Source organism: Saccopteryx bilineata, chromosome 3 (assembly GCF_036850765.1).
Source record: "Saccopteryx bilineata isolate mSacBil1 chromosome 3, mSacBil1_pri_phased_curated, whole genome shotgun sequence".
Lineage (NCBI taxonomy): Eukaryota > Metazoa > Chordata > Mammalia > Chiroptera > Emballonuridae > Saccopteryx > Saccopteryx bilineata.
Window position 1 is genome coordinate 313,539,075 of NC_089492.1, and position 23,516 is coordinate 313,562,590.

The window sequence follows — 23,516 nt, forward strand, 5'->3', positions numbered from 1 at the left end:
AGCCATGGCTACCTAACTAAAAGAAAGGGAGCTTATCTCAAATCTGGATTTGCCAAGCAGAGACAATGTTTTAAGTTTCCAAATTAAAAACAGCAAAATTTCATAAAGATGTTTGTATTCATACTTTTCATAAGACAAAGTGTTCACATTTGCCCATATCAAAGAACAGAGGAAGAAGGAATGGCTAAAGTCCCCAAACCCATCCTTGGCAACCCCCCCTTCTATTCCCGCCGGAAGCAGGAAACAGTTTGGACATTGAAACAGCCTGTACTGAGTGCTTCTGAATGGCCTGCCCCTGTGCCATATTCTTATATCTTTTTTGTTGTTGTTGTTCATTATTATTCCTTCAGTGAAATCAGTTGTATTAGTCTCGTTTTTCAGATGGGAAAACCGAGGCTCAGAGAAGAATAGTAATAGTCTCTCATTCATCCTATAATTATAGTTGCTGAGCATCTGCTGTGTGCTCTTTAGGAACTAGGAACACAGACATAAACCAAAACAAAGTACATAGTTTCATGGAACCAATATTCTAGTGGGAGCGGATAGACAGTAAGCAAATAGACACAGAATATGGCAGGGTGATGAAGAAAAGGCCAGCAGAGTAAGAGAACAGAGTGTGAGGACTTGCTATTTTAAACCGAGTGGTCAGGGAAGGTCTCAAGTAGGGATATTGGAACAGATACCTGAGTGAAAGGAGGCATGTGAACATGTGGAGGAAAGGAGAATCAGGCAGAGGGATCCGCAAACGCAATGGCCCTGAGAAAGAGCATGCCTGGTGTGTGTAGCAGATCTTTGTACTAGAAGTCAAGTACGTGGGGAGAGCAGAGTAGATAGAGTCAGAGGAGTGAAAGGCTAGATTATAGGGATTTACGTGTTTCGAAGGCCCATGGTGAGAACTTTGACTTTTACTCTGAGATGGGAGCCATGGGAAATTTTCATGTCGAGGAATGATATTGTCAAAGGATTACTCACTTCGCTTATAAAAGGATGACTTTTTCGGTAATAATAATTATGATGGCATAGGTTCGATTCCCCCAGGTCTTTCGGCTGCGTGAAGTGGAAAGGTTTATTTCTAAGCCTTAATTTTCCAGGCCATAAAATGCAAGTGCAGGAATTGATTATTTCTAGTGGCTAAGCTGAAAGGGGACAGAATTTCTGTCATCCCCAGCACCTAGGACAGTGCCTGGGACTCAGTAGGCGCCCAGTAAGTATTTGAATCAACACAGGGCTCTGAAAGTCGCTGAAGTTCCAGAAAAGAGCAGCAGGTGTCGCACCAGCTCTACAGTCACTTGTCCAAGCCTCCCGGGCTTGGCTAAATCAGACTCTAGCTGGAAGCCCGAATTTGGATTTTTCAGGGAAGGGGCTTCTGTAAGCCGAGTTATGAGTCTCTTCTCTTAAAAAACTGATTCCTTACTTGAAAAAAGGGGCGCTGGCTCTTTAATAGCTACAGGTAAGTGGCCCAGAGCCTCAAGAACCGTTTCCCAGAATGCGCGGCGCTATGCAAATAAACGGTTTCCAAAATGAAGATGATTCTACCACGTGAGGTAAAAACAATATTTTGGAAGGTCATATACCATAGTAACTTTCTCGTAAGAATCTTTATATATTGAAATAAACATCCACAACCTTCCAAACTATGTAACCATAACCCTTATAAGTTATAATTATTGGCCTTTATATAGTTGCGTAGGGAGGGCCTACCTTGCCCGGATGATCCTCAGTGGTCTGGGGTGCAGGCTTCAAACCTGTAGCTGTCTAGCGACAGAGTGGTTCAATTCCACCTTTCGGGCGACAGTGCTTTTTTTTTCTCTACCCTGGACTTCAGAATGCGTATTTGACGCCAGCGCCTACAGAGGTCGCTGCAGTCCTCTGCAATACAATTTATAGGAGACCACGCAGATTTCTTCCCATGGCTACATCTTTTCCGCGAAATATAAACTACTAACTCCAAATGGTGAAGAAAACCCCATCTATCCTCTCAGTTCTACGGTATTTAATTTGATGGTTATATTGAATTTTTCCCTTTCACTAACTCACCCACTCCGTTATTTGTGCTCACTCATGTATTTAATCACATATGCACTTTATTAACCAGTCAAATAGGTATTCATTTGTTCATTAATTAGTTCACTCATTCAACAAGTATTTGCTCCATGCCCGGCCCTGCCCTGGCAGTGCTGGGAACACAGTGGTGAGCACGATCCCGGTCCTGGCTTCATGGTGCTCCCAGTCCAGCAGAGTACACATACATTAAACAGTCATTAATTACATATTTGATTAACAATTAGAAAGGTGGTGACTACCGGGAAAGGAAAGTACAAAGCATATGAAGCTATCTAATAATGAGACCTGGGTTCAGGTGGGGTGTCAGGGTAACATTTGAGCAGACATCTGAAGAAAGAGAGGGGATTACCCAGCCGCGGGGAAAATATTCTAGGTTGGAGTCAGGGTGATCCCGATAATGGCGATGGGGATGGGGATAATTGCACCTTCACTCTGCTCTCAGCGCTGGCATACACGAGTTCACCGACTCCTCACAACTGAAGAAACTGATGTTCAGAAAGATGAAATTTCTTGTCCAAGGTCACCCAGCTTGGTGGACCTTCAGCCACAGGCTGTCAGACTCCTGGTTCATGCTATTTACCACTTTCCTGTGCTGTCTTTCCCCAGCCAGCGAATCACCAAGTCCTGTCTGTTCTGCCTCCTACATGACTTTTAGATCCTTCACCTCCTCTCTCTCCCACAGCCCTGGCCCTGTTCCAAGACACCCTCACACCCCAGTGTTCCCGCCTTAGCATCCTCCCTGGCTTCCTGCTTTCTTTAGCAGCTACCCTCAACCTGAACGCTACAGGAGTCTCCCTAAAGCACAAGCCTGTTCCTGCCCCTCTTGTGCCCCAAACCTGCCATGGTTCCCCAGTGTCCTCAAAGGAAGATCTAAACGTTTTGTCTGGAATTGATGACTGCAGTGTGATCCCTGCTAAGCTCTCTACACCTTTTGTCACAGCCACCGGGAACCTCTAACTCCGGCAAAGTATCAAGCCCTCTCTCCAGCTCTTTGCACTCTCTGCTTCATCAGCCCCCATCTTTTTCTATTACTTTCTATATTCCCTGTTTATCCTCTAGGACTCAGCTTAGCTGTCCCCTTCTCCAAGAAGTCTTTCTTGACTCCCAGATTAGGTTAGATGTACCTGCTAGGCGCCCCCAGCCCCATGCACTCTCCCAATCCTGTCCACTTTGGATCATCCCTGTGTCCGCCACTGGACTGTGAACCTTAGGAAGGAATAGTTTAGGACTGTTTTAGTCCCTGCAGTGTCCCCAACACTGCCTTGCACAAGGCTGAGTACACAGTAAGTGCTTAGCAAAATTTTTTAATTAATTAATTAAGTGATTCTCCCATGACAACTTTCCCTGTTTGTTCATCTAAGTCACTAGCCATGCAAATGACCTCTGGACCATTGCTTCCATCCCCAGGGTGCTTGCTGCTAATGCCAGTAAGTGAGGGCTTGGACTTTGTAATGGGGATGGCTCAGTGTGTCCTTTGACAAAGTGACAATATTTCTGGTTGAGGCAATCTTGGGTTGACCCCAGTATGTTCATAACCCAGAAGTAGTCATGTAAAAAAACAAAAGAAAACTCATCTTTATATTTTTCATGATCCATATATTTGTGGTTTGACTTCCAAAGGCTGAATTAAGTGTTCATCAAGAAATCAGGATGTACACTTCAAGCTGCTCTACCTGTCCAAATTTTGTTCAGACCACTCCCAGAACATACAGGTTCCAACAAAAGTTCCTTCCTCACAGGGAAACCTTCCTGGTGCTTTAGCATTTCAGAACCACACACCTCACAGCTAATATTTTGTCTCCTTATTTTTTCTAGCAGGAGACACAACCTTTGTGTAGGGAAGTTCTCCTGACTATCTAACCTCCCTCCATCCTGCTGTAGGCTGATTCACTAGTAGGAGTTCTGGCGTGTGTGTGTGTGTGTGTGTGTGTGTGTGTGTAGTCCCCACAGCAATCTAACTTCACTCTCTCATGTTGAAAGGAAGGCAAGTGATGAGTGTCAGGAGAAAATAGATCCTGAGGCTTAGTGGATGCATTTTTAAGAGCTTTTTATTGGCGACAGTGCAGAACCATGGGGGGAGGGTAGTGGTCCAGTGCCAGCCAGTCCCAGCCCCCTGGGGTCAGGTACAAAATACAAAAAAGAGAATCACAAATACAGAATGGGGTGGGGGATTCAATAACTCATGGTCAGCAGGGGCAGGCCCTACTCACATCTCACACTTGCACCCAAAATTCTCAAAGATACAAATTGTAAAAAGTCTATGATCCCTCAGACTTACTCACAAAACTAAAATCTCATGTCCCCAACGAAGGCAGCTGGATAATGAGGAACAGTCAGAAAAAAGACAAATGGAAATTGTCAGAGAAGTACAGGCAGAGAAAAGACAAAGGGGGAGAGGTACTCCGGAAAGAGACAGTCAGAGACTGCCAGAAACAACCAGAGGGGCAGAAACAATCAGAAAAGACACAGCTAGATACAGGCAGAGAGAGACAGCTGGAGAGAGACAGGCTGCCTCCAAGTTTCTGGAAGCAGTGTTTCCAATTCAAGGGCATGGCTTTGGGGGCCAAAGGGGCCTAGGCCAAGGTTGCAGAAGCGCTCACACACTCACGCGCACACACGCATACACCCATATATAATATATTTATTTATACATAATAGATATAAGTGCCTTTCAGAAACCAGGAAAGGGATAAATAGCTATGGGAAGGGTCTGGGTTCGGGGCAGGAGGCGTGGGACGGGGACACGTGGAATGTTTTCCATGCAGCACAAGGGTGGCCTGGCCTACCCGATTTTAAAAATACCATTTTGCCTCACAATAAAATTCTCATGAGGTGAAGCACAAGAAAAGGTCAGGTGGAGGACCTGGGACCAAGACTTGGGACTGGGGGAGATGGGGGGAGGAAGCTGGGATCACGGGAGCTCAGCCCCATGGAGCTCACCAGTCCAAAAATATTGGAGGTTGGAGGCCAAAGCCTCAGCCTTTAAATCTTCTCCGGAACAATATCGGGCTCCCTGGCGATCTCCCTTTCAAGAAAGGATATGGAGGTGCCAAGAGGAGAGAGAAATTGGCGTCCTAGGCCGGGGTAGGGTGACAGGCCTTAAAGAAAAAGGCCAGGTCTGGGGGCTGGGGTCCTGAGGAGGCCACACGGATGGGTAACCATCACACTCTCCTCGAATCTGTCTCCCCCTTGAGTCTGACTCACTGTTGAGGGGGGGGAAGGAGGCAGGGGTGGGGAGAGAAACCAAGGAAAGGCTTTGGGGAGTGGGGGTTGCACAACCCCTCCAGAAGGATTCTGTCCCAGCAGGCTCCCATTCTTCCCCCCTCAATCGGCCAACTCATTTCACAGTATAAACACTCCAGCAGGACAGGCATCACAGCGCCCCCTGCTGCCTGAATCAGAGAGGCCCAACAAGGAAGGCCAGGGAGGGAGGTTGAAGTGGGGTGCGGCTTGGAATAATACTGTAATCAGACAGAACGGCTGGGGCTGAATGTGGGAGACCTTTAGAAGGTGAGAAATTCCATCAGAGCTGGTTTTGCTGAGAGGAAGTGGATGGACAGTCAGAGAGGGAGGTTCACATTTCAGACTAAGTCTGGGTGGGGGGAAGGAGATTATCATAGGCGGACATCAGCTTCCCTCTAAAGGGGGCTCAATTCAGAGGAGGGCCTAATCACATTAAAATGTTGGATAAATAAGCTCAGGTTGGGGGAGCAGGGAGAATCAGCCTAATCACCTCCCTGAAGGGTGGGTGTGGGAGACATGGGTGGGTGGTTCTGTGGCACTTCCTTGTTGGGCCTCTCTGGAGAGGACTCCAGCCCACCCCACCCACCGCCCACTGCCAGCCCCCCTTCCCCTCTGGCCCACAGATGGGCCTCACCCCCCCCCCCCCCCACACACACACACTTATCCCGAGATCGGATTGAAGTGAGAGGACCAACAGGCAGCTGAGGGTGTCCAACCCCTCCCCACTCCCTGCTTCTAAAGTCACCAGCCTTCTGGCCTCGCGCGTGTCCACAGAAACAAGAGGCAGCACAAAACACATGGTGGTCCTCCTGTCCCATGGCAGAGGTTGCGGATTCAGGCAGGAGAGGCCGGAAGCCACACACCCGCTTAGTCTCGTCCCCTCTCTCTCCTCCTCCTCCTCTTCCAAATTTCTCTCCCTTGTGTGTTTGTTTGTTTTGTGTCTAAAGAGTTCACAGAGCAAGAAGGGAGGGCGAGTTCAGGGGGTCGGAAGGCTGGTCGCTGCCGCTGGTGCGATGGGCGCTGGCGAACGCGGAGACCTCCGGGCAGGTGAGGACAAACGAAGAAGTGTACGAAGGGTTAACAACGGGGAAGGGGTCACCGAGGACTTGAACTTCACTGTGTGTAAAGAGAGAAGCTGTCAGGTTGGGGGGTGCGTCTTGGCTGGTCTGGAAGGGCAGGGGCGGTGGTGGCGGGGGCGGCAGGAGCCAGCTGAAACCATCTTCCTTAGCGGATGCTGACCCCGGCAAATCTCTCACCTCCGCCAGCGGGCCGGGCCCCGGCCCCTCTTCGTAGGGGATCTTGCAGCCCGGTTTGTGGGCTACCAGCACAAACTCCAGACGCTCTTTCTCCTTTTGGAGTTCAGCGATCTCCGACTCCAGCTCTGCTTTTTCTTCCTCCAGCTGATCTGTCTCCTGAGTCCCCGGTGACCAGGTCATGGAGAAGATGGAGGAAGGAGAAAAAGACCATGAGCAACTGGACAAGGTCGGTCTGAGGCTAGAACCATCTCCCCATATTTGCCGCAGAGGCAGCTTTTGACTGAGTGGGAAAGTACCCCTGAGGTGGAGTCCTGATGTGCTAGGGAACTTGGAGCTAGGGTCTTGCCTTTTAGGAGTCCCAGTTTCCCCATCTGCCCAGTGGATGGTTGGGAAATGGCCAGGCGCACAAGTAAGTCTGGTTGTAGGAGGCACTCAGAGGTTTGTTGAATGAATAAACAATTGTTATACGTTTTTAATGCCACCTCTGTTACCTATCGCCCTGTCTCCCAGAGAAGAGAACAGGTGGTTTAGGAAAGTAAGGAATTTCCCTGAGTTCCTCTAGAAGCAGCAGGTCATACTGCAAGCCTAAGGTGGGAAACTCAGACCGAGGAAGGACGTAAAAGGGGAGCAGGCACTGGTGGACACCACCAGCCCACAGTCTAAGAATTATGGGTGACTGGGATGGGTGGTGAGGAATTGACAAAGGATAAGAGGAGTTCATGTCATACTCTCTAGAATGTTAAAGCTGGAAGACATTTGGGAGATTTGATGAGGAGTAGAAAAGATGGAGAAACTGAAGCAAAAGGGGTTATCACTTGCCCAAGACCAAAAGGGAGCGCCCCTCTATTAAAGATTCCCCATGTGCCACCTCAGGAAGAAGTTAAGGCCAGGAGAGTGGTGTGGTGGGGTGTGTGTGTGTGTGTGTGTGTGTGTGTGTGGAGGGATAGTCGTAAACCTGGGTAGAGTGGCCAGAAGTTGACATGAGTATGTGAGGGTCTGTGTGTATGCACAGGGCAACTCTATCTGGCCACACCTGTATCTACTTCCATATGTGGAACCTCTGGTTCTCAGCCTGGAATGAGGGCACATGTGGGTGGCTGACAGAGCTTGGGCAGAGAATCACTCTTTGGCATACTCTCACCCCACCCCAGGGACCATCCTCACCGCCTGGAGTCGGTCAGTCAGCTCCCTCCGACGGTTTCTACACTTAGCTGCTGCCAGTTTGTTTCTTTCCCGGCGAACCCTTCGCTTCTCCTCCTCCTCCGGGGTGAGCTGAGTAAGCGAGATAGAAGCCATGAGGTTTGGAAACATGATGCACCTCCTCCATCCATCCTGAATCTCCTCTTCTTCCAGAACCCCCATGAGTCAGAAAAGGACCTGCTAGTCCTCACTGACTATAGGATTTATGCATCACTGAGGCCTTAGTGGCCCCTCACCCCAATAGTGAAAAAGTTCCTACCTCTCTTGTTTCCTCCCCCTCACCAGATGAAGTTTTGATGTCTCTTACTCACCATCTCCTCTCGGGGTCTCCTTGGCCGGGCTCGGGCCGGGCGGGAAGGCCCCGGTCCACTGGTGGCTCCGCTGGTGGAAGGCCCACCACTGCCACTAGCTCCACCACTGCTGTAGCCACTTATGCCCGGCGTGGAGTAACTGGTTCCAGGCATGTCATAGGGGTCGACGGCCGGGGGCTGGGAAGCCAGTGGTTGTCCCTGGGACTGGGCCATGGAAGAGATGAGGGTGGGTTGCACAAGCCACTGGAGGTCCTGGCTGGTTGTGATCGCGGTGACCGTGGGCACGAAGGAACCGGGCATTTCCCCAAGACCGGCGCACTCCTACAGGGTGACACATACACACACAGGCGTAGACACACAAACAGAGACACCGACACACACACACCCAGCACACATATACACACCAACCCCGTGAGTGAGCACAGGGTGAGCGGGTGTGGATGTGTGTGTCACAGGCAAAAAGCCACAACACCCACCCTTCCACTACACCGTGACGCAGTGGTTAATGAGAGGATCTCTGCTCAACTGGCTTCTACCTCCTCCTTCTTCCCCGGGGAAAGGTTGCACGGTTCCAGCGGGTGGTGAATCACACCCCGAGTTGGTGACTCTTAGGTGTGGGGGGTGGGGAGGAAGCTGGACACAGCCCGGTGACAGAACCCCCGGGACGGAGTCACAGCCACACACACAGCCACAACACCCCACCCCCACCCCAGAGGCAAGGGGAGGGAGAGGGAGAGGCCTTAGGCCAAACCTTCCTCTACACTCACAATGCACACACCCCTCTGAGCAAGAGGATGAGCGATTGGAGGGTCCATGAGACCCTCCGTGCAGGGGCGGGAGGTCCCAGTGAAAAGGGTGTTGGGAGATGAGCCTCGGAGTTTAGAACAACGTTTCAAATAATTGTCTCTCCCCAGAGTGAGGCTGACAGTGACAGGTTATACAGTGAACGGACAGGTAGGGAAGTGACGACCCAGGCTCCTTCAGACTGTCGTGGAGGGTGAACGGTGTAGGTCCTGAGCCCCCAAGCCCAGGAAGCACACATCTCCCACCTCCCCAAATGTAATCCTAGAATTGCTGGTAACGTTAACTACTCTCCCAAGGGGCGTGGTGAGGGATGGGCTGTCCCTCTGGCCAATCAGCGTTCTGGAAACTCAGAGGGGGCGGGGCTCCTGGAGACCACCTGGCAGCTTTTCCTAGAGTTAGCGGTTCTAGTACTCTCTTTGGACACCTCAGAGGGATCGGGCGTCCTGAGCAGGAGTGGAAGTTTGTCTGAATGCCTGGAGAAGGGGGTGACGGTCACCATGTCTCCCGAAGAAACCCCGGTCCACAAACAGACATTCCCTGCCCATGAGGGCGGAGGGACCGGATCCCCGCACGGTCCTCGCAGACCCATAATGTTGCGGAGGGTTAGTCCTGTTGCGACAGAAATCCTTTCGCTCTGCCTCTAGAAGCCCGTAAAAAAGACCCTAGCGCCGAGGAACCACGGGTTCCTGGGACAGAGACTGGGAAGGAGACTGCGCCCTACAAATAGTAAAAGAAAGTGATTGGCTAAAGCCCGTGGCGCAGCGACCAATCAGAACGCCGGACTGCCCCCTCCCTAGCAACGTGGCACCAGCGTTCCAAAATAGAACGCTCCCGGGACGTCAGGGGCGGGGCGGACGAAGGGGGCGCCGCGCGCCGTGCGTGCCCCGCGTCAGACGGAGGGTTCCAGCGCGTCAGCCGTTACGCACGGGTCCCCCGTTACGTCTCCGCGCAGGAGGCGGAGGCAGCTCAGTCGAGATTTCGAGGCCCACCTTCCCGCTGGATGGAGAGCTACCCAGCGTCGGAGTGGGTACTCCAGTGGAGGAGGTAAAGGGTGGAGGCTGCTGGAAGCTTCCTCGGGATTTCCCCCACCTGCCTAACTGCACTAGCTTATGTTGGGGGCTTGAGTCAGGGACAGTCCCGGAGCCAGCTGAAAGTTCTTAGTCCTGCTACCGCATACACGTTGCACTAAACGGCACATTCTCCTCACCCCCGAAGCTTACCTACCCCTCTGCGTTCCCTACTTCCCTGCGCTTCACTCACACACCCTATTGCCTACAAGTCCGGACTTTGCAGTTTGCAAAGTGTGCTGTGAGCCTCTACTCTCATAGAGCCTGGTTTTTGACGCGTTTTTATTTGGGATGGGAAGATTGCTCGTTCCACTCTTGATTTAAAAAATGAAACCCCACAAAGCAGTACCCCAACCCATTAGAACTTACCTGGGAGGCGGCGGCGGTGGGTGGACTGCCGAAGGAGTCCACTGAAGACAGATATTGAGACTCGGCAGAGGGTGAAGAGCTGCACCGGGAGCCGGAGTCGTAGTCTCCGGGGAAAGCCTGAAACATTTCCCTGGGCACAGGGGGGGCCCTGTGACCACGCTGAGGTCGCCGGGAAGCCAAGGCTATGGCCGGGTGGGGAAAGAAAGGTGCGAGTCCGGGTTGAGCCGAGCGCGTCCCCAAATGCGCTGTCCGAGGAAACTCGGGGTGGGGGGCAGCGTCCCGCTCCAACAACGGCAAAGTTTCTGTGCAATTCCTCTGCGGTGCCGAGTCTCCCACAAGATGCCGCTGTGCCTCCTGAAAATCCTGGCTCCGTAGGACTCGGGTCGTTGGGGGGATCGCTCCCCCAGAGACGGAAAGTGCTGTCCTACTGTATAGAATCGGCTCAGGTGCGGTCTCCTCCACGCGTCCGGCGGGTCTCACAGGGGTAGGGAGGTAATAAAGAGGACGAAAAAAGTAAGTGGGTCCTCCAAAATAAAATGTTGAATTATCTAGAAGAATCCTTCCCAAAACTTTCTCTCCGGGAAAAATATAATAAACCGAATTCCACACCCCCCAAGCCACAACAGTAAATTCCCCAAGTCTCAGCTCCGCGTGTCCCTGCGGTGGCCGTAGCTCTTGGTCTCATGAATGAACCCCAAAGCCGCCAGCCTGTATTTATATGCCTGGACCGCCCCCCTGCTTACGTCACCCGTCCCGAGCTCTGTAAACTTCCCGGCCCTACTGAACCGAACACCGTGCCGCTCGGCAAGAGGTCTGCCCTAGGCTCAATCTGGTCACCTTTGTGGCCCCGGGGGTCTCGGGGGCTGCGTTCTGGGGCTGTAAGCAGGAGGGGATCCCGGCCCCGCCTCCCTGGAGTTCCTGTGACGCAATTAGCCATATAAGGAGCTCGGCCGGCGAGACTGAGTGTTTGTTTGGTAACCTAGCAATTACGTCAGAGGGAATCCCTTGCTCGCTGGCGCGCTTGCGGAACCCACCCGCGCCTGCGCAGTACCGCGCCGCCCGGGAGCTGGTATTAATAGGCTCTTAGAGTAGCTAGGGAAGGTCCGAGGAAGGACCCCCGCGTGGGAGACCCCAGCTAGCAAGTCCCTCATCCCTCTGGCATACCCTTACAATTCTCCCAGTGGTGCAGCGCCCCCACTCGAGAGGACAATCAGAATTCCAAAAGGAGACTCTGGCTAGTGTGCTGTAGTAACCTAAGGAGGGAAACTGAGTTCTGAACCGGGTGGGAGGGGCTAGGATTCTCCAGGTGAAAGTGGAGGTGGGATGGAGTCCTGAGGCTCCGCGCAGCTTCTGTCCTATGTGAACTTGGGAAATGTGTTCTCTCTTTGAGTTTCGGCTTCAGTTTTCCCAGCTTGGCCAAAAAATGTGGCTTGAACACGACTGGCCCCAGTCCAGAGTTTGGGAGGTATAAAGATTTGGAGGAGCTGGGTGATGAAACAGGGTGAAACGTCCCTGCTGGTGGTGTTGGTAACCTCTACTTCTCGCTTTATTAATCCATAGACAGTAAGGGGAATGTGTGAGGAAATTAATAATAATAATCAATGTCATGTATTTAACAATAACTAAGTGCCAACTCCTATACTATGTCTTTTAATACAATATTTGTAATTCTTAAAAGAACTTTTGAGGATTTAGGGAGGAAATTTTTCATTTTATTTTTTTTTAATTTTTTTATTTATTCATTTTTAGAGAGGAGAGAGAGAAGGCGAGAGAGAGACAGAGAGAGAAAGAGAGAGAGAAGGGGGGAGGAGCTGGAAGCATCAACTCCCATATGTGCCTTGACCAGGCAAGCCCAGGGTTTCGAACCGGCGACCTCAGCATTTTCAGGTCGACGTTTTATCCACTGTGCCACCACAGGTCAGAATTTTTCATTTTATAAAAGAGAAAAATGATCCTTCTAGGGGTGAAGTGACTTACCCAAGTTCCCATCAAAGACAGTAAAACTCAAAATTGTCAAACTATTCTCTTCCTGATTTCTAAGAGCTGTTTGGTTAAGTGAAATTCCCAGAAAAAACCTGAGTGTTGGAATTGCTTAAGTTACAATGGTGATGATAGTAGCTTCCAGTTGTCCAGAGCTATAAGCCTAGTAAAGCCACCCCTGTCTGCTCACAATGTACCTTACTATAACCCAGGTTCAGAGGGGTAAAGTTGCTTACTTGAGGCTGCCCAATTAAGAACTGGGTTTTGAGAGTCTATTTGGGTATTTTGGAAGCCACAGGTCCAATTATTTTCTTTTTTTCTTTTTTTAAAGATTTACTTATTTGAGAGAGGAGAGAGAAACAGAAATGGGTGGTGGTGGAAAAACATCAACTCCCATATGTGCCATAACTGGGCAAGCCCAGGACTTCAAACCAGCAACCTCAGCATTCCAGGTCATTGCTTTATCCACTGCGCCACCACAGGGCAGGCACTCTTTCTTTTTTAAAACTTATTGTTTTAGAGAGATAGGAAGAGAGAGAGAGAAAGAGACAGAAACATTGATCTGTTCCTGTATGTACCCTGACTGTGAGATCAAACGAGAGGCAGATTTAACGCTGGGTGCACTGGGCGCACACCCTGGGCCCCGACTTCTGGAGGGCCCCACAAAACCCCAACTTTACACTTTTTTCTTTTCTTTCTTTATTTTTTTTTACAGGGACAGAGAGAGAGTCAGAGAGAGGGATAGATAGGGACAGACAGACACAAACGGAGAGAGATGAGAAGCATCAATCATCAGTTTTTTGTTGCGATTACCTTAGTTGTTCATTGATTGCTTTCTCATATGTGCCTTGACTGTGGGCCCTCAGCAGACCGAGTAACCCCTTGCTCGAGCCAGCGACCTTGGTTCCAAGCTGGTGAGCTTTTTGCTCAACCCAGATAAGCCTGCGCTCAAGCTGGAGACCTCGGGGTCTTGAACCTGGGTCCTCCGTATCCCAGTCCAACGTTCTATCCACTGCGCCATCGCCTGGTCAGGCTACACTTTTTTCTTTTCTTTTTTTTTAAAGTTGGTTTTTTTTTTTTAATTTTTAATTCATTTTAGAGAGGAGAGACAGAGAGAGAGAGAGAAGAGAGACAGAGAGAGAGAAGGGGGAGAAGCTGGAAGCATCAACTCCCATATGTGCCTTGACCAGGCAAGCCCAGGGTTTCGAACCGGTGACCTCAGCACCTCCAGGTCGACGCTTTATCCCACTGCGCCACCACAGGTCAGGCTACACTTTTTTCTAATGTCACCAAGTTTGGTTTCATATGTGCAATTTTGAACAGTAATAGTACATAATATTTTTTTTATTTAAAAATATGATTAGGCCCTGGCCGGTTGGCTCAGTGGTAGAGCGTCGGCCTGGCGTGCGGAAGTCCCGGGTTCGATTCCTGGCCAGGGCACACAGGAGAGGCGCCCATCTGCTTCTCCACCCCTCCCCCTCTCCTTCCTCTCTGTCTCTCTCTTCCCCTCCCGCGGCCGAGTCTCCATTGGAGCAAAAGATGGCCGGGCGCTGGGGATGGCTCCTTGGCCTCTGCCTCAGGCGCTAGAGTGGCTCTGGTCGCAACAGAGCGATGCCCCAGAGGGGCAGAGTATCGCCCCCTGGTGGGCGTGCCGGGTGGATCCCGGTCGGGTGCATGCGGGAGTCTGTCTGACTGCCTCCCTGTTTCCAACTTCAGAAAAATACAAAAAAAAAAAAAAAAAAAAGATTAACATGTATTTTTATTTTCCCTGTCTCTCTCTCTCTCTCTCTCTTTTTTTTTTTTTTTTTTTTTTTTTTACAGAGACAGAGAGTCAGAGTGAGGGTTAGACAGGGACAGAACGACAGGAACGGAGAGATGTGAAGCATCAATCATTAGTTTCTCGTTGCACATTGTGACACCTTAGTTGTTCATTGACCACCCTCTCACATGTGCCTTGACCATGGGTCTTCAGTGGACCAAGCAACCCCTTGCTTGAGCCAGCGACCTTGGGTCCAAGGTGGTGAATTTTTGCTCAAACCAGATGAGCCCACGTTCAAGCTGGCGACCTTGGGGTCTCGAACCTGGGTCTTCCGCATCCCAGTTTGACGCTCTATCCACTGCGCCACCTCCTGGTCAGGCTTTCTCTCTCTTTTTTTAAGGGGCCTAATATTTTCTTCTGCACCCAAGGCCTCAACCGACCTTAATCCGCCTCTGGATCAAACCCACAACCTTTGTGGATCCAGACTACTCTAACCAACCGAGCCATCCAACCAGGGCTGGTCCAACTCTTAAGCACCCACTGGAAAGGGACTCACCAGCTGCTTCACAAATCACAGAGATGCTGGCACTTCCCTTCAAGTGCAGAGTCTGTCCCAGCCATGGGCATAGAGGAAGAATAACTTAAAAATTGTTGATCCCACAGACCCATAAAAGAGGAGGGTCTGATTCAGGGTCACACAGCACATCTGAGGTAGAGCAGGAGGGGATAGTTCCTGATTCCCAGGAGAGTCTGATACTCTGCCTCTATAATGGGGAGGGATAGGGAGATGTGGAAGGTTGAGGAACACTGGGGGTAACCTGAGAACACAGAGGTTTCCAGACAAAAGCCCAGCCTCAAGACTGCCCTCTACCTCGTTCCCCCACGCCTCCTCTGTCTGCTACCAGTCTGGAAGTAGGGACAGGGACTAGGAGATGACACACCAACCACCAACAGGCAGTGACTCGGCCCCAGCATCAGACAGGGAGTGACCCCTCATTCCCCCGTCCGGTCCTAGCCTTCATCTCCTCTCCCACAGAATAAAGGAGACACATAAATACCGAGACTGGCTGCCCAAAGACCGTCACCCCAAACAGGTGGCCCACACATCCACACAGCCACTGGTTATACACTCAGGGTCACACTCAGGCCTTCAGACACTCACCCACAATTAGCAACATGCATGGCCATATGGAGGAAAAGCTTCACATACACACACCTGCACACAGAAACACATCATCACATGGTTATCAGCACCCATGACACACACATGGTGCACCTTCAGTACAGGTGTACATGGATGTTCTTCACAGAACAATAACAAGGGCTAATTCTTCATGAGTGCTTATATTAACTCATTTACTCCTCACCACACTCCTAGGAGGTAGGAATTATCATTTTACATGGAAAGAAATGGGAGGCTCAGAGAGTTGAAATTACTTGCCTAGAGTTACACATGAATGAATGGCAGAGCTGGGATAAGAACGCAGCATGTATATCAATATAGGCACATGCAGAGGGTCACACTCGTGTAGACACTGGGCATTTACCCTTCCACAGGCAGACCCAGAACCAAGGAAGCCTGAGCTTACATTCTGGCCACACTAGTTAGTGGCTGAGTGAACTTGAACTAGTGATGCCTGGAGCCTGTTTCCTCACCTGGGAATGAGGTCAGAATAGTGACAGCTCATGGGGCTGCTGGGAGGGTAATGTGACTATCAGTAAAGCTCCTGGAACATGCCTGGCACATTATATGGGCTTGTTTTGTTATCAAAACAAGCCATCTTTACTTTTCCAAACATAGACCCTCTGAGAGACATCACTGGAAGTAGAAGCACAGAAATTGCATTATATTATAAATTTCACAACCCCCTGGCCCTTTTACCTTTGTGGGCCTCCTCCTCCCCCCCCCAAATTTTTTAATTGTATTTCATGACTGCATTGATATGGAGACAAATAACATTATATATTGCAAAAATTTAATGTAGTTCAGTTTTTTCCTTCAGGTTTCATTTATTTATTTATTTTTCTTCAGATTTTAAAAGAAATTGAACATTTTAATGCACCCCTGACGTTATGATGAGCCCTAGCATTTTGCCCACTGTGTCTAAAGGAAAAGTTGGCCCTGCAGACACACATACACTCTCACTTAACACATACACAGACATGCGCATCCTCCCACAGCGCGTGGCGTGGACAAGGCAAATCTTTGTCCATGGGGCTCAATTTGGGGGGCTTCTAGGAAGAAGAGGACTTGAGTATAGGAGAGAGGGCAAGATTCCTGCTCTGGCTCCCAAGGGTCTGGCTCTGTGTGGGAAGCAGGCAGGGAACCCTGAGCCTTCTGTCCCCACAGGGGAGAGGCAGGGTGGCATTGGCAGCTCTGCTTGCACAGCACATAGTGTAAATAGCTTTGGGCCAACCCTGCCGAAGGCAGGCCTCAGCCTGTCCTTCCACCCTTCCTTTGGCAAAATCCCTGCTACCCTGTTTCTCTCAGTTTCCCCACCCACAGAGCAAAAAGGGTGGTTGACGGTGGGTTCTGAGATTTAATAATAAAAATAAAAAACATGAAAAAATTAAAATCCTCCAAAGTAAAAATAAAAATAATAAAAATGAGGAGTTTGGGGAACCTCTGAAAGCTAACAGTAAGCTATGCTCAGTACTTTCATGTGGACTATTGCCGTTAATCCTCCCAGCACACCAGCCCTGTATGTAAGCTGTTATTATCCCCATTGTTCAGGGAAGGAAACTGACGCACAGAAGGTTAAGCCCAAAAGCAGTGCTTCTCAGCTATAAATATGATCATGGCTCACAGGGGGATCTGGATACACTGTATATCTGGTGTAGTCTCTGTTGTGTTTCCAGCAAGCCCCTGGGTGATGCCAAGGCTTCAACTCCAAGAGAAAGGTCTATGAGCATCTCTAAGGCATGAGAGTGGGTGGCTGTGAGTTTCTGTCCTGCTGTTATGATTGTGACCTCCATAAGGGTAGAACCAGGATGGTTAGTGGTAACTAATGGCTCCTCGCTAACCAGCATTGAATAGTGAGTGTTACTGGCTGGCTGGGCCAGCTCCCAGTGAGCAATCGTGGAGGCCTCCTGAAGGGGGTATCTGTTAGTGTCAGGAAAGCAGAATGATCCAGATTGGGAACTCTTAGCTCAACCCTCCCAATTCCCCAGCATTCTGCATTGAAACTTCACTTATTAGGGCCCCTGAGGCCTGGCATGTCCTTGCCAGTGCTGTTCACCCGTTTCACCTCTCCCCACACCTCTTCAGTGTTCCAGATGCTGTGGTATTTCTCCTTTGTCTTCAGTCTTTGTATATACTTTTCCCTCTGCCTGGAAACTCTTCCCTGTGCTTCTTTTGGCTCACACTCTCTTCCTGTAGGTCCCAGCTCCTATATCCCCTCCTCCAAAAGCCAAGTTAGTCCCACCTCCCAGGATCCCTCTCCCAGCTCTGCCTATCTGGGTTCATCACTGTCTGGGGACAGGTCAGTCTCCCCCACTGGGCTAAGGCTAACTTGGTCACTGCCATGTCCCTAACACAGTGCTGGATACCTAGTAGGTAGGTACTCAATAAATATTTGATAGTTAAATGAATCTTCATTCACTCATTTACTCTTTTACAAACTCTAATAAACTGTCAGACAGAAACATATCTGGTCCTCTCTATTCCTTTGCCATCATATTAACAGGAGAAAGATAATATAGCGCAACCTGGAGGTGGCACAGTGGAGATAGAGCATCGGACTGGGACGTGGAGGTCCCAGGTTTGAAACCCCAAGGTTGCCAGCTTGAGTGCGGGCTAATCTGGTTTGAGCAAGGCTCACCAGCTTGAGCCCAAGGTTGCTGGCTTGAGCAAGAGGTCACTTGCTCTGCTGTAGCCCCCTGGTCAAGGCACGTATGAGAAAGCAATCAATGAACACTAAGGTGCCACAATGAAGAATTGATGCTTCTCATCTCTCTCTCCCTTCCTGTCTGTCTGTCCCTGACTGTCCCTCTCTCTGTCACAAAACGAAAAGAAAAGGAAGATACTGTAGACCAGTTGACAAGCAAGAAGGCTATATATGTGGGTGTTGGGGCCTGGCTCCAGGTGTTGATGAACAGTCAGCCTACCTGTTCTTCCTGCCTGTTGCTAAGGAGGAAATAGCTGAGCTGGTGAACCAGGGTCTTTTCAGGGGTGGAGTGGGGTGGGATGGACATGTTTGTCAGGGGTGAGAGGAAGGAGGCTTGGTTTATAGAATCCAAACCAGGGGGGTAGAAAGTCAGATGCAAACACAGATGTATACCCACACACCTTTCACCTTTGTCTGCACCATCACAGATAACCAAGTGAACACTCAATTGCACACACAGAGCTGAACACACTGTTGTGCATATATACTGCTCATAAAAGGTAGAGGATAAGCCTGACCGGGCGGTGGTGCAGTGGATAGAGTGTCAGACTGGGATGCAGAGGACCCAGGTTTGAGACCCCAAGGTCGCCAGCTTGAGCACGGGGCTCATCTGGTTTGAGCAGAGCTCACCAGCTTGGACCCAGGGTCGCTGGCTTGAGCAAGGGGTTACTCAGTCTGCTGTAGCCCCACGGTCGGGCACGTATTGGGGGGCAGTCGATGGACAGCTGGGATGTCGCAACGGGGGTTGATGATTGATGCTTCTCATCTCTCTCCATCCCCATCTATCCCTCTCTCTAACTCTGTAAAAAAAAAAAAATTAGAGGATATTTCAAAATGAATATGAAGCAATAAAAAAAGCATTTGATTTTTTTTTTATTAAACAAGAACATCAGAAAAGCAAACAAGTCAAAGAAAGTTGTTTGATAATGCAAATTAGATGCAAAACCAACTTTTATTTCACTGGTGAAAATGTACCATACAAAAGGCTAAAAATATTGCAGTATCTATCTGCACGTTCTCTGATCCCCTAATTTCTGTGAGCAGTGTATATCACTGAGGTGTATGCACACCAAACCACACATATATTGACAGACACACCTCTTTGCACAAACACACAACTCAATACACACAACTGGCAGAGCCAGTTACCCCCTGCTGCCACAGTGAGGCTGAAGCAAACCCAAGCCCTGGAGGGCTTCCTGATGAAGGTGAGTGTGGCCAACCATTGTCAAGTCCTGAAAAAATTTAGGTAAGGAGGGAATCCCTGAGCATACTGTTTCTCTAATGCGGGCATGCAAGATCAAAGAAATGGAAGCAGGAGAAACTGTGGGAAGCTAAGAGGAAGGACCAGACCAAGGTGATGAGGGTAAATGTTTTAGAGACCTTTCAGGCTGGACTCAGGATAAAAAGAATATGTGTTTTATTTGCAATATAGCTGACAGTCATATGAGAAAACTAACCATGTACCAGGTGCTACATTATACAGATCTTTATTTCTTGTTTAACCCCTTTTTTTTTTAGATTTTATTTATTTATTTTAGAGAGGAGAGAGGGAGAGAGAAAGAGAGAGAAGTGGTGAGGAGCAGGAAGCATCACTCCCATATGTGCCTTGACCAGGTAAGCCCAGGGTTTCGAACCAGCAACATCAGCACTCCAGGTCAATGCTTTATCCACTGCACCACCACAGGTCAGGCTTGTTTAACCTTTTCAGTAACACTACCTATAAGAAGGGCACTAGCTAGCCTGACCTGTGGTGGCGCAGTGGATAAAGCATCTACCTGGAAATGGTGAGGTTGCCGGTTCGAAACCCTGGGCTTACCTGGTCAAGGCACATATGGGAGTTGATGCTTCCAGCTCCTCCCCACCTTCTCTCTCTGTCTCTCTCTCTCCCTTTCTCTCTCCTCTCTAAAAAAAATAAAATAAAATAAAAGAAGGGCACTAGCTGTTTGGCCTTGGGCAAATAACTTAACTTCTCTGAGCTGCTATTTCCTCATTTGGACAGGGGAATAATAACAGCATCTCCTTCCTAGCATTGTTCTGAGGAATAAATGAATTTATGTATAAAATGCCTGGAACAGTGCTTGGCAGAAAGTATGTTCCCTGTAAATATAAGCTGTTACAGTAGCAGTGATTTTTATTGTCCCCACTCAACAGATAAGTAAACTGAGGCCTGACCCCTTGGGGAATTTGCTCAACCTGCAGGGCTGTAAGAAATGAAGCCCACATGCCAACCCAGGCAGTGAGGCAACAGAGTCCTGAGGTGAATGGGAGCAGAGCCTCCCTGTTCTGGGGTTCTGAGTGTGTGTGTGTGCGCGCGTGCAAGCACACACTGTATGGTGATTCCATTGTTCCCCCACTGCGTGGTTCTCTGCGCAATCACCCAGACCCCATCCCACCGGCAGCAGGTCATCCAGCTGTAGCCCACAAACCGCAGCCTCCCGGTCACACCCACAAGGGCTTCCTCCTCTCTGCCAGGGGCCTCCCCATCTGCTTTCCTACCCACACTCTCCTTCTAGCACCTTAAAGGCGCCTGAGGCTGGGGACTGGGTGGTCTCAGTTGTAGCCACCCAGTTCCTGACTCAGGCCCCTTGCCCCCTCACTGACCCCAACATGGCCTGCCAGGTCCCCACAACCAGACGGCCACGCGGGGGTGTTGTGGGGGGTCACAGACCATGTGCCAGCACCCGCTGTGGCTGAATTCTGCCTGTGATTCAGTCAGCTTGTCTGGGCCGCCGGGGATGCCCTGACCGGGTGATGTCAGCGGCCAGGTATGCGGCCGGGGTTTCTCTGAGGTGACTCAGGCGCCTGAGCTACTCTCTACAGTATATCCTGCAGACACTCTGGGCATATATCCAGGGCAGGCGGGGGACTGGCCACCTGACTCTCCTTTGCTACCTTCCTGGCCCCCTTCACGTGCTCTGCAGCCCTGAACTGTGTGGGAACAGAAGGCTAGAGGGACAGGCAGGAGGCGGGTCCCAGAGGCTAAGGCCCCATGCCAGCCCCAGCAGCCTAAATGGCCCTCCCCCCTTTCCCCCAAGATCAGGACTCACAGGTTGTTGATGAAATTCACTCATTCAGTGCTCGCTTCGGCAGCACATATACTAAAATTGGAACAATACAGAGAAGAGAAAAAAAAAGAAAGAAATTCACTCCTTCACTTATTTATTCAATCAGCTGTTCACGCACATTTGCTCAGCACCTCCCCTATGTCAGGAACAGGCCCTGGGAACAGAGCTGGGAACAAGGCAGACATTTCTCAAAAAGACCTATGAGAGTCTATACACTGTATACAGAGTCTGTGCGTTATTATTACTGCTATTGTTACCTGCATCTCAAATTCCACCAGCCTGCCAGACTCAGACTATTTTCTGTTCCTCTAGACAGCTCTCCAAACAGTTCCACCATCTTTTCATCCTTAGCCCCCAGACAGCCCTTGGAGGTAGTTCTTCCTGGAATTTGACCTTCAATCAGTCAACTTCAGCAAGTACTCACTCTTTCTTCCCTCTTTAACCTTCTGCATCTCCAGTCCCATTGAATGACTTGAACCTCTCTCCACGGCAAACTCTATCCAACATCTGTCTAACCCAGAACCTGGGCAGCACAGTGATGACCATGACTGGGCCTTGTAGACATTGAGTCACTGCGTACTTACACCAGGGTCAAGACTTCCAGACGGCTTCATTTGGTCACAGTCACTCCTGGAGGAGGTCTGTTATAATGCCATGTTATAGAAAGGAAACTGAGACCCAGAAGTATTTTGACAACTACATACTAGCTCAGGACCACACAACTAACACCTGAATCTGGAACTTGAATTCTGAACACATGCATATAGGGGCATATGTAGAGGAAATAAGAGTACTTCTGACAATCAAAAGTGGGATTTTGGCCTGACCAGGCGGTGGCGCAATGGATAGAGCGTCGGACTGGGATATAGAGGACCCAAGTTCGAGACCCCGAGGTTGCTAGCTTGAGCGTGGGCTCATCTGGCTTGAGCATAAAGCTCACCAGCTTAGACCCAGGGTCGCTGGCTCCAGCAAGGGGTTACTTGGTCTGCTATAGCCCCACAGTCAAGGCACATACAGAAAACAATCAATGAGCAACTAAGGTGTCCCAACGAAAAACTGATGACTGATGCTTCTCATCTCTCTCCGTTCCTGTCTGTCTCTGACTCTCTCCGTCCCTGTAAAAAAAAAAAAGTGGGATTTTGTATTGTTTATTTTGTGCCAGGCACTTCTCAATGCTCTCTATATAAACTAATTTAGTCTCCATAACAGTCCCATGAGTGGATACAATTATTATCCCCATTTGACAGGTGAGAAAACTGAGGTACAGAGAGGTCTCAGTGCTAATGCAGAGAGCACCATAGAGTTCAAGTCCACAAATATTGGCTGAATCCCTGCCATGTGTCACAGCAAGGTGGGTGCTAAAATGAGAGCTACACAGATGGACGAAGATATTGTAACCCTCCTGTGTTCAGACCCACAAAGGCATGCACTATCTAGAAACACAGAACCATTCATACAGTTGCACAGATGTGTGCACTTGACCTGGACACACGAGTCATTGGTTTATTTAATCAATGAATTATTACTGAGTACCTACTGTGTGCAGGGTAGTTTTGCAGACCACAACAACCCTGGGACCTGTCTACAAGGGGCACAGAGTCCAGTGGGGTAGACAGAGAGTAAGTAAACTGATATAGAATTAGAAATTGTGATAAAAATAAGTCAGAGATAATGTACTCACAAACACAGGTACCTGAAAAGTTATACACAGGTGATATACACAGATATCCAAAAATGCAACCTAGAGGCAAAACCATGGACATCCATAGGTACTTATACACTCATTGTTTCACATATGACCACACAGAGACTCCTGGCTATACACACAGTCAGCAGGGCTCCAAATACCTATACATCCAGATACACAAATGCAAACTGGGGAAACCACTTGCTCAGTCCAGTAATTGTTCTCACACACAAGGAAGCCCTCACGATCATGCTCTCACACAGGAAATACCAGATGTACACACTGTCACTGGCCGAGTCACTCACCTCTAGTCACATCCATTCACACTGTCACACACCCAATTTCTTCTCTCTACTTGGAGATTCGCCCCAGCCCTGATCACATGAAGCTACTGGATGGGGGTGGTGGGGGTGTGTATTGAGGATGAGTTATTAGAACCTCCCAGCTGTGAACAGCTTGCCGGACACAGGATGGAAGGACCGCGGGCTGCCTTGTCTGATGAAAGAAGCTCCAGAAAGACAGGCAAGAGAACCGGGGGCAGCGGGGAAAGGATCGGGAGGGAGCTCTCAGGCTGTGGCTCCTACTGTGTTGTGTGGGTACAGGTTGTTCACCGTGTGTCTGTCTCCACTGGTTGGGACCCCAGTCGCATCCGGAGACTGAGGCAAAAGCGGCAGGCCAGAGAAGTGTGTTTATATCAGTTTCAGTTATTCTTTGGGGTAATATGAGACAGCCACGGCTTGGGAGACGCAGGACAGACATGCCAGGGAGAAAGGGGCGCAGACGGATACCCAAGCGGAGGAGGTCCGGATCAGACAGAAGGG

The 23,516-nt window shown here is 49.7% G+C and overlaps 2 protein-coding genes, 1 long non-coding RNA gene and 1 other non-coding gene across 5 annotated transcripts in view; 3 read left to right on the forward strand and 1 right to left on the reverse strand.

The window, feature by feature from the left end:
• The first annotated feature begins 1,704 nt into the window (after positions 1-1,704).
• TRNASTOP-UCA (transfer RNA opal suppressor (anticodon UCA)) lies at positions 1,705-1,791 on the forward strand. The gene has a single exon. It is a non-coding gene; the product is annotated as a tRNA-Sec (tRNA).
• A 4,187-nt stretch (positions 1,792-5,978) lies between these two features.
• Positions 5,979-10,981, reverse strand: FOSB (FosB proto-oncogene, AP-1 transcription factor subunit). 2 transcript variants are annotated; one of them, XM_066271798.1, is made up of 5 exons: positions 10,315-10,981; positions 8,075-8,395; positions 7,728-7,835; positions 6,564-6,719; positions 6,291-6,423 (listed from the first exon to the last, which is right to left on the reverse strand). In XM_066271798.1, the coding sequence occupies exons 1-5, from the start codon at positions 10,438-10,440 to the stop codon at positions 6,421-6,423; spliced, it is 714 nt and encodes a 237-aa protein (XP_066127895.1). In that variant the 5' UTR covers positions 10,441-10,981; the 3' UTR covers positions 6,291-6,420. The 2 variants fall into 2 exon arrangements, with proteins under 2 accessions (XP_066127894.1, XP_066127895.1); XM_066271797.1 differs by having other exon boundaries at positions 5,979-6,719.
• LOC136332281 (uncharacterized) lies at positions 6,263-7,837 on the forward strand. The gene is made up of 3 exons (XR_010730612.1): positions 6,263-6,354; positions 6,708-6,789; positions 7,715-7,837. It is a non-coding gene; the product is annotated as an uncharacterized lncRNA (long non-coding RNA).
• Positions 10,982-23,178: 12,197 nt separating the features above from the next.
• Positions 23,179-23,516, forward strand: part of ERCC1 (ERCC excision repair 1, endonuclease non-catalytic subunit) — a 68,709-nt gene continuing 68,371 nt past the window's right edge. The window contains exon 1 of the mRNA XM_066271820.1: positions 23,179-23,217. Within this exon, the coding sequence (XP_066127917.1) occupies positions 23,194-23,217 (24 nt within the window). The 5' untranslated portion in view covers positions 23,179-23,193. The remainder of the gene's footprint in view (positions 23,218-23,516) is intronic.

What these genes read in the sequence shown, in the direction of transcription:
- FOSB (XM_066271797.1), bottom strand. Translation starts at nt 10,440, where the DNA reads ATGTTTCAGGCTTTCCCCGGAGACTACGACTCCGGCTCCCGGTGCAGC. An exon ending in CCACCGCCGCCGCCTCCCAG is followed by an intron (nt 8,396 to 10,314) that starts GTAAGTTCTAAT and finishes GTCACCCTGTAG; the next exon opens with GAGTGCGCCGGTCTTGGGGA. An exon ending in TGACTGACCGACTCCAGGCG is followed by an intron (nt 6,720 to 7,727) that starts GTGAGGATGGTC and finishes CCGGGGACTCAG; the next exon opens with GAGACAGATCAGCTGGAGGA.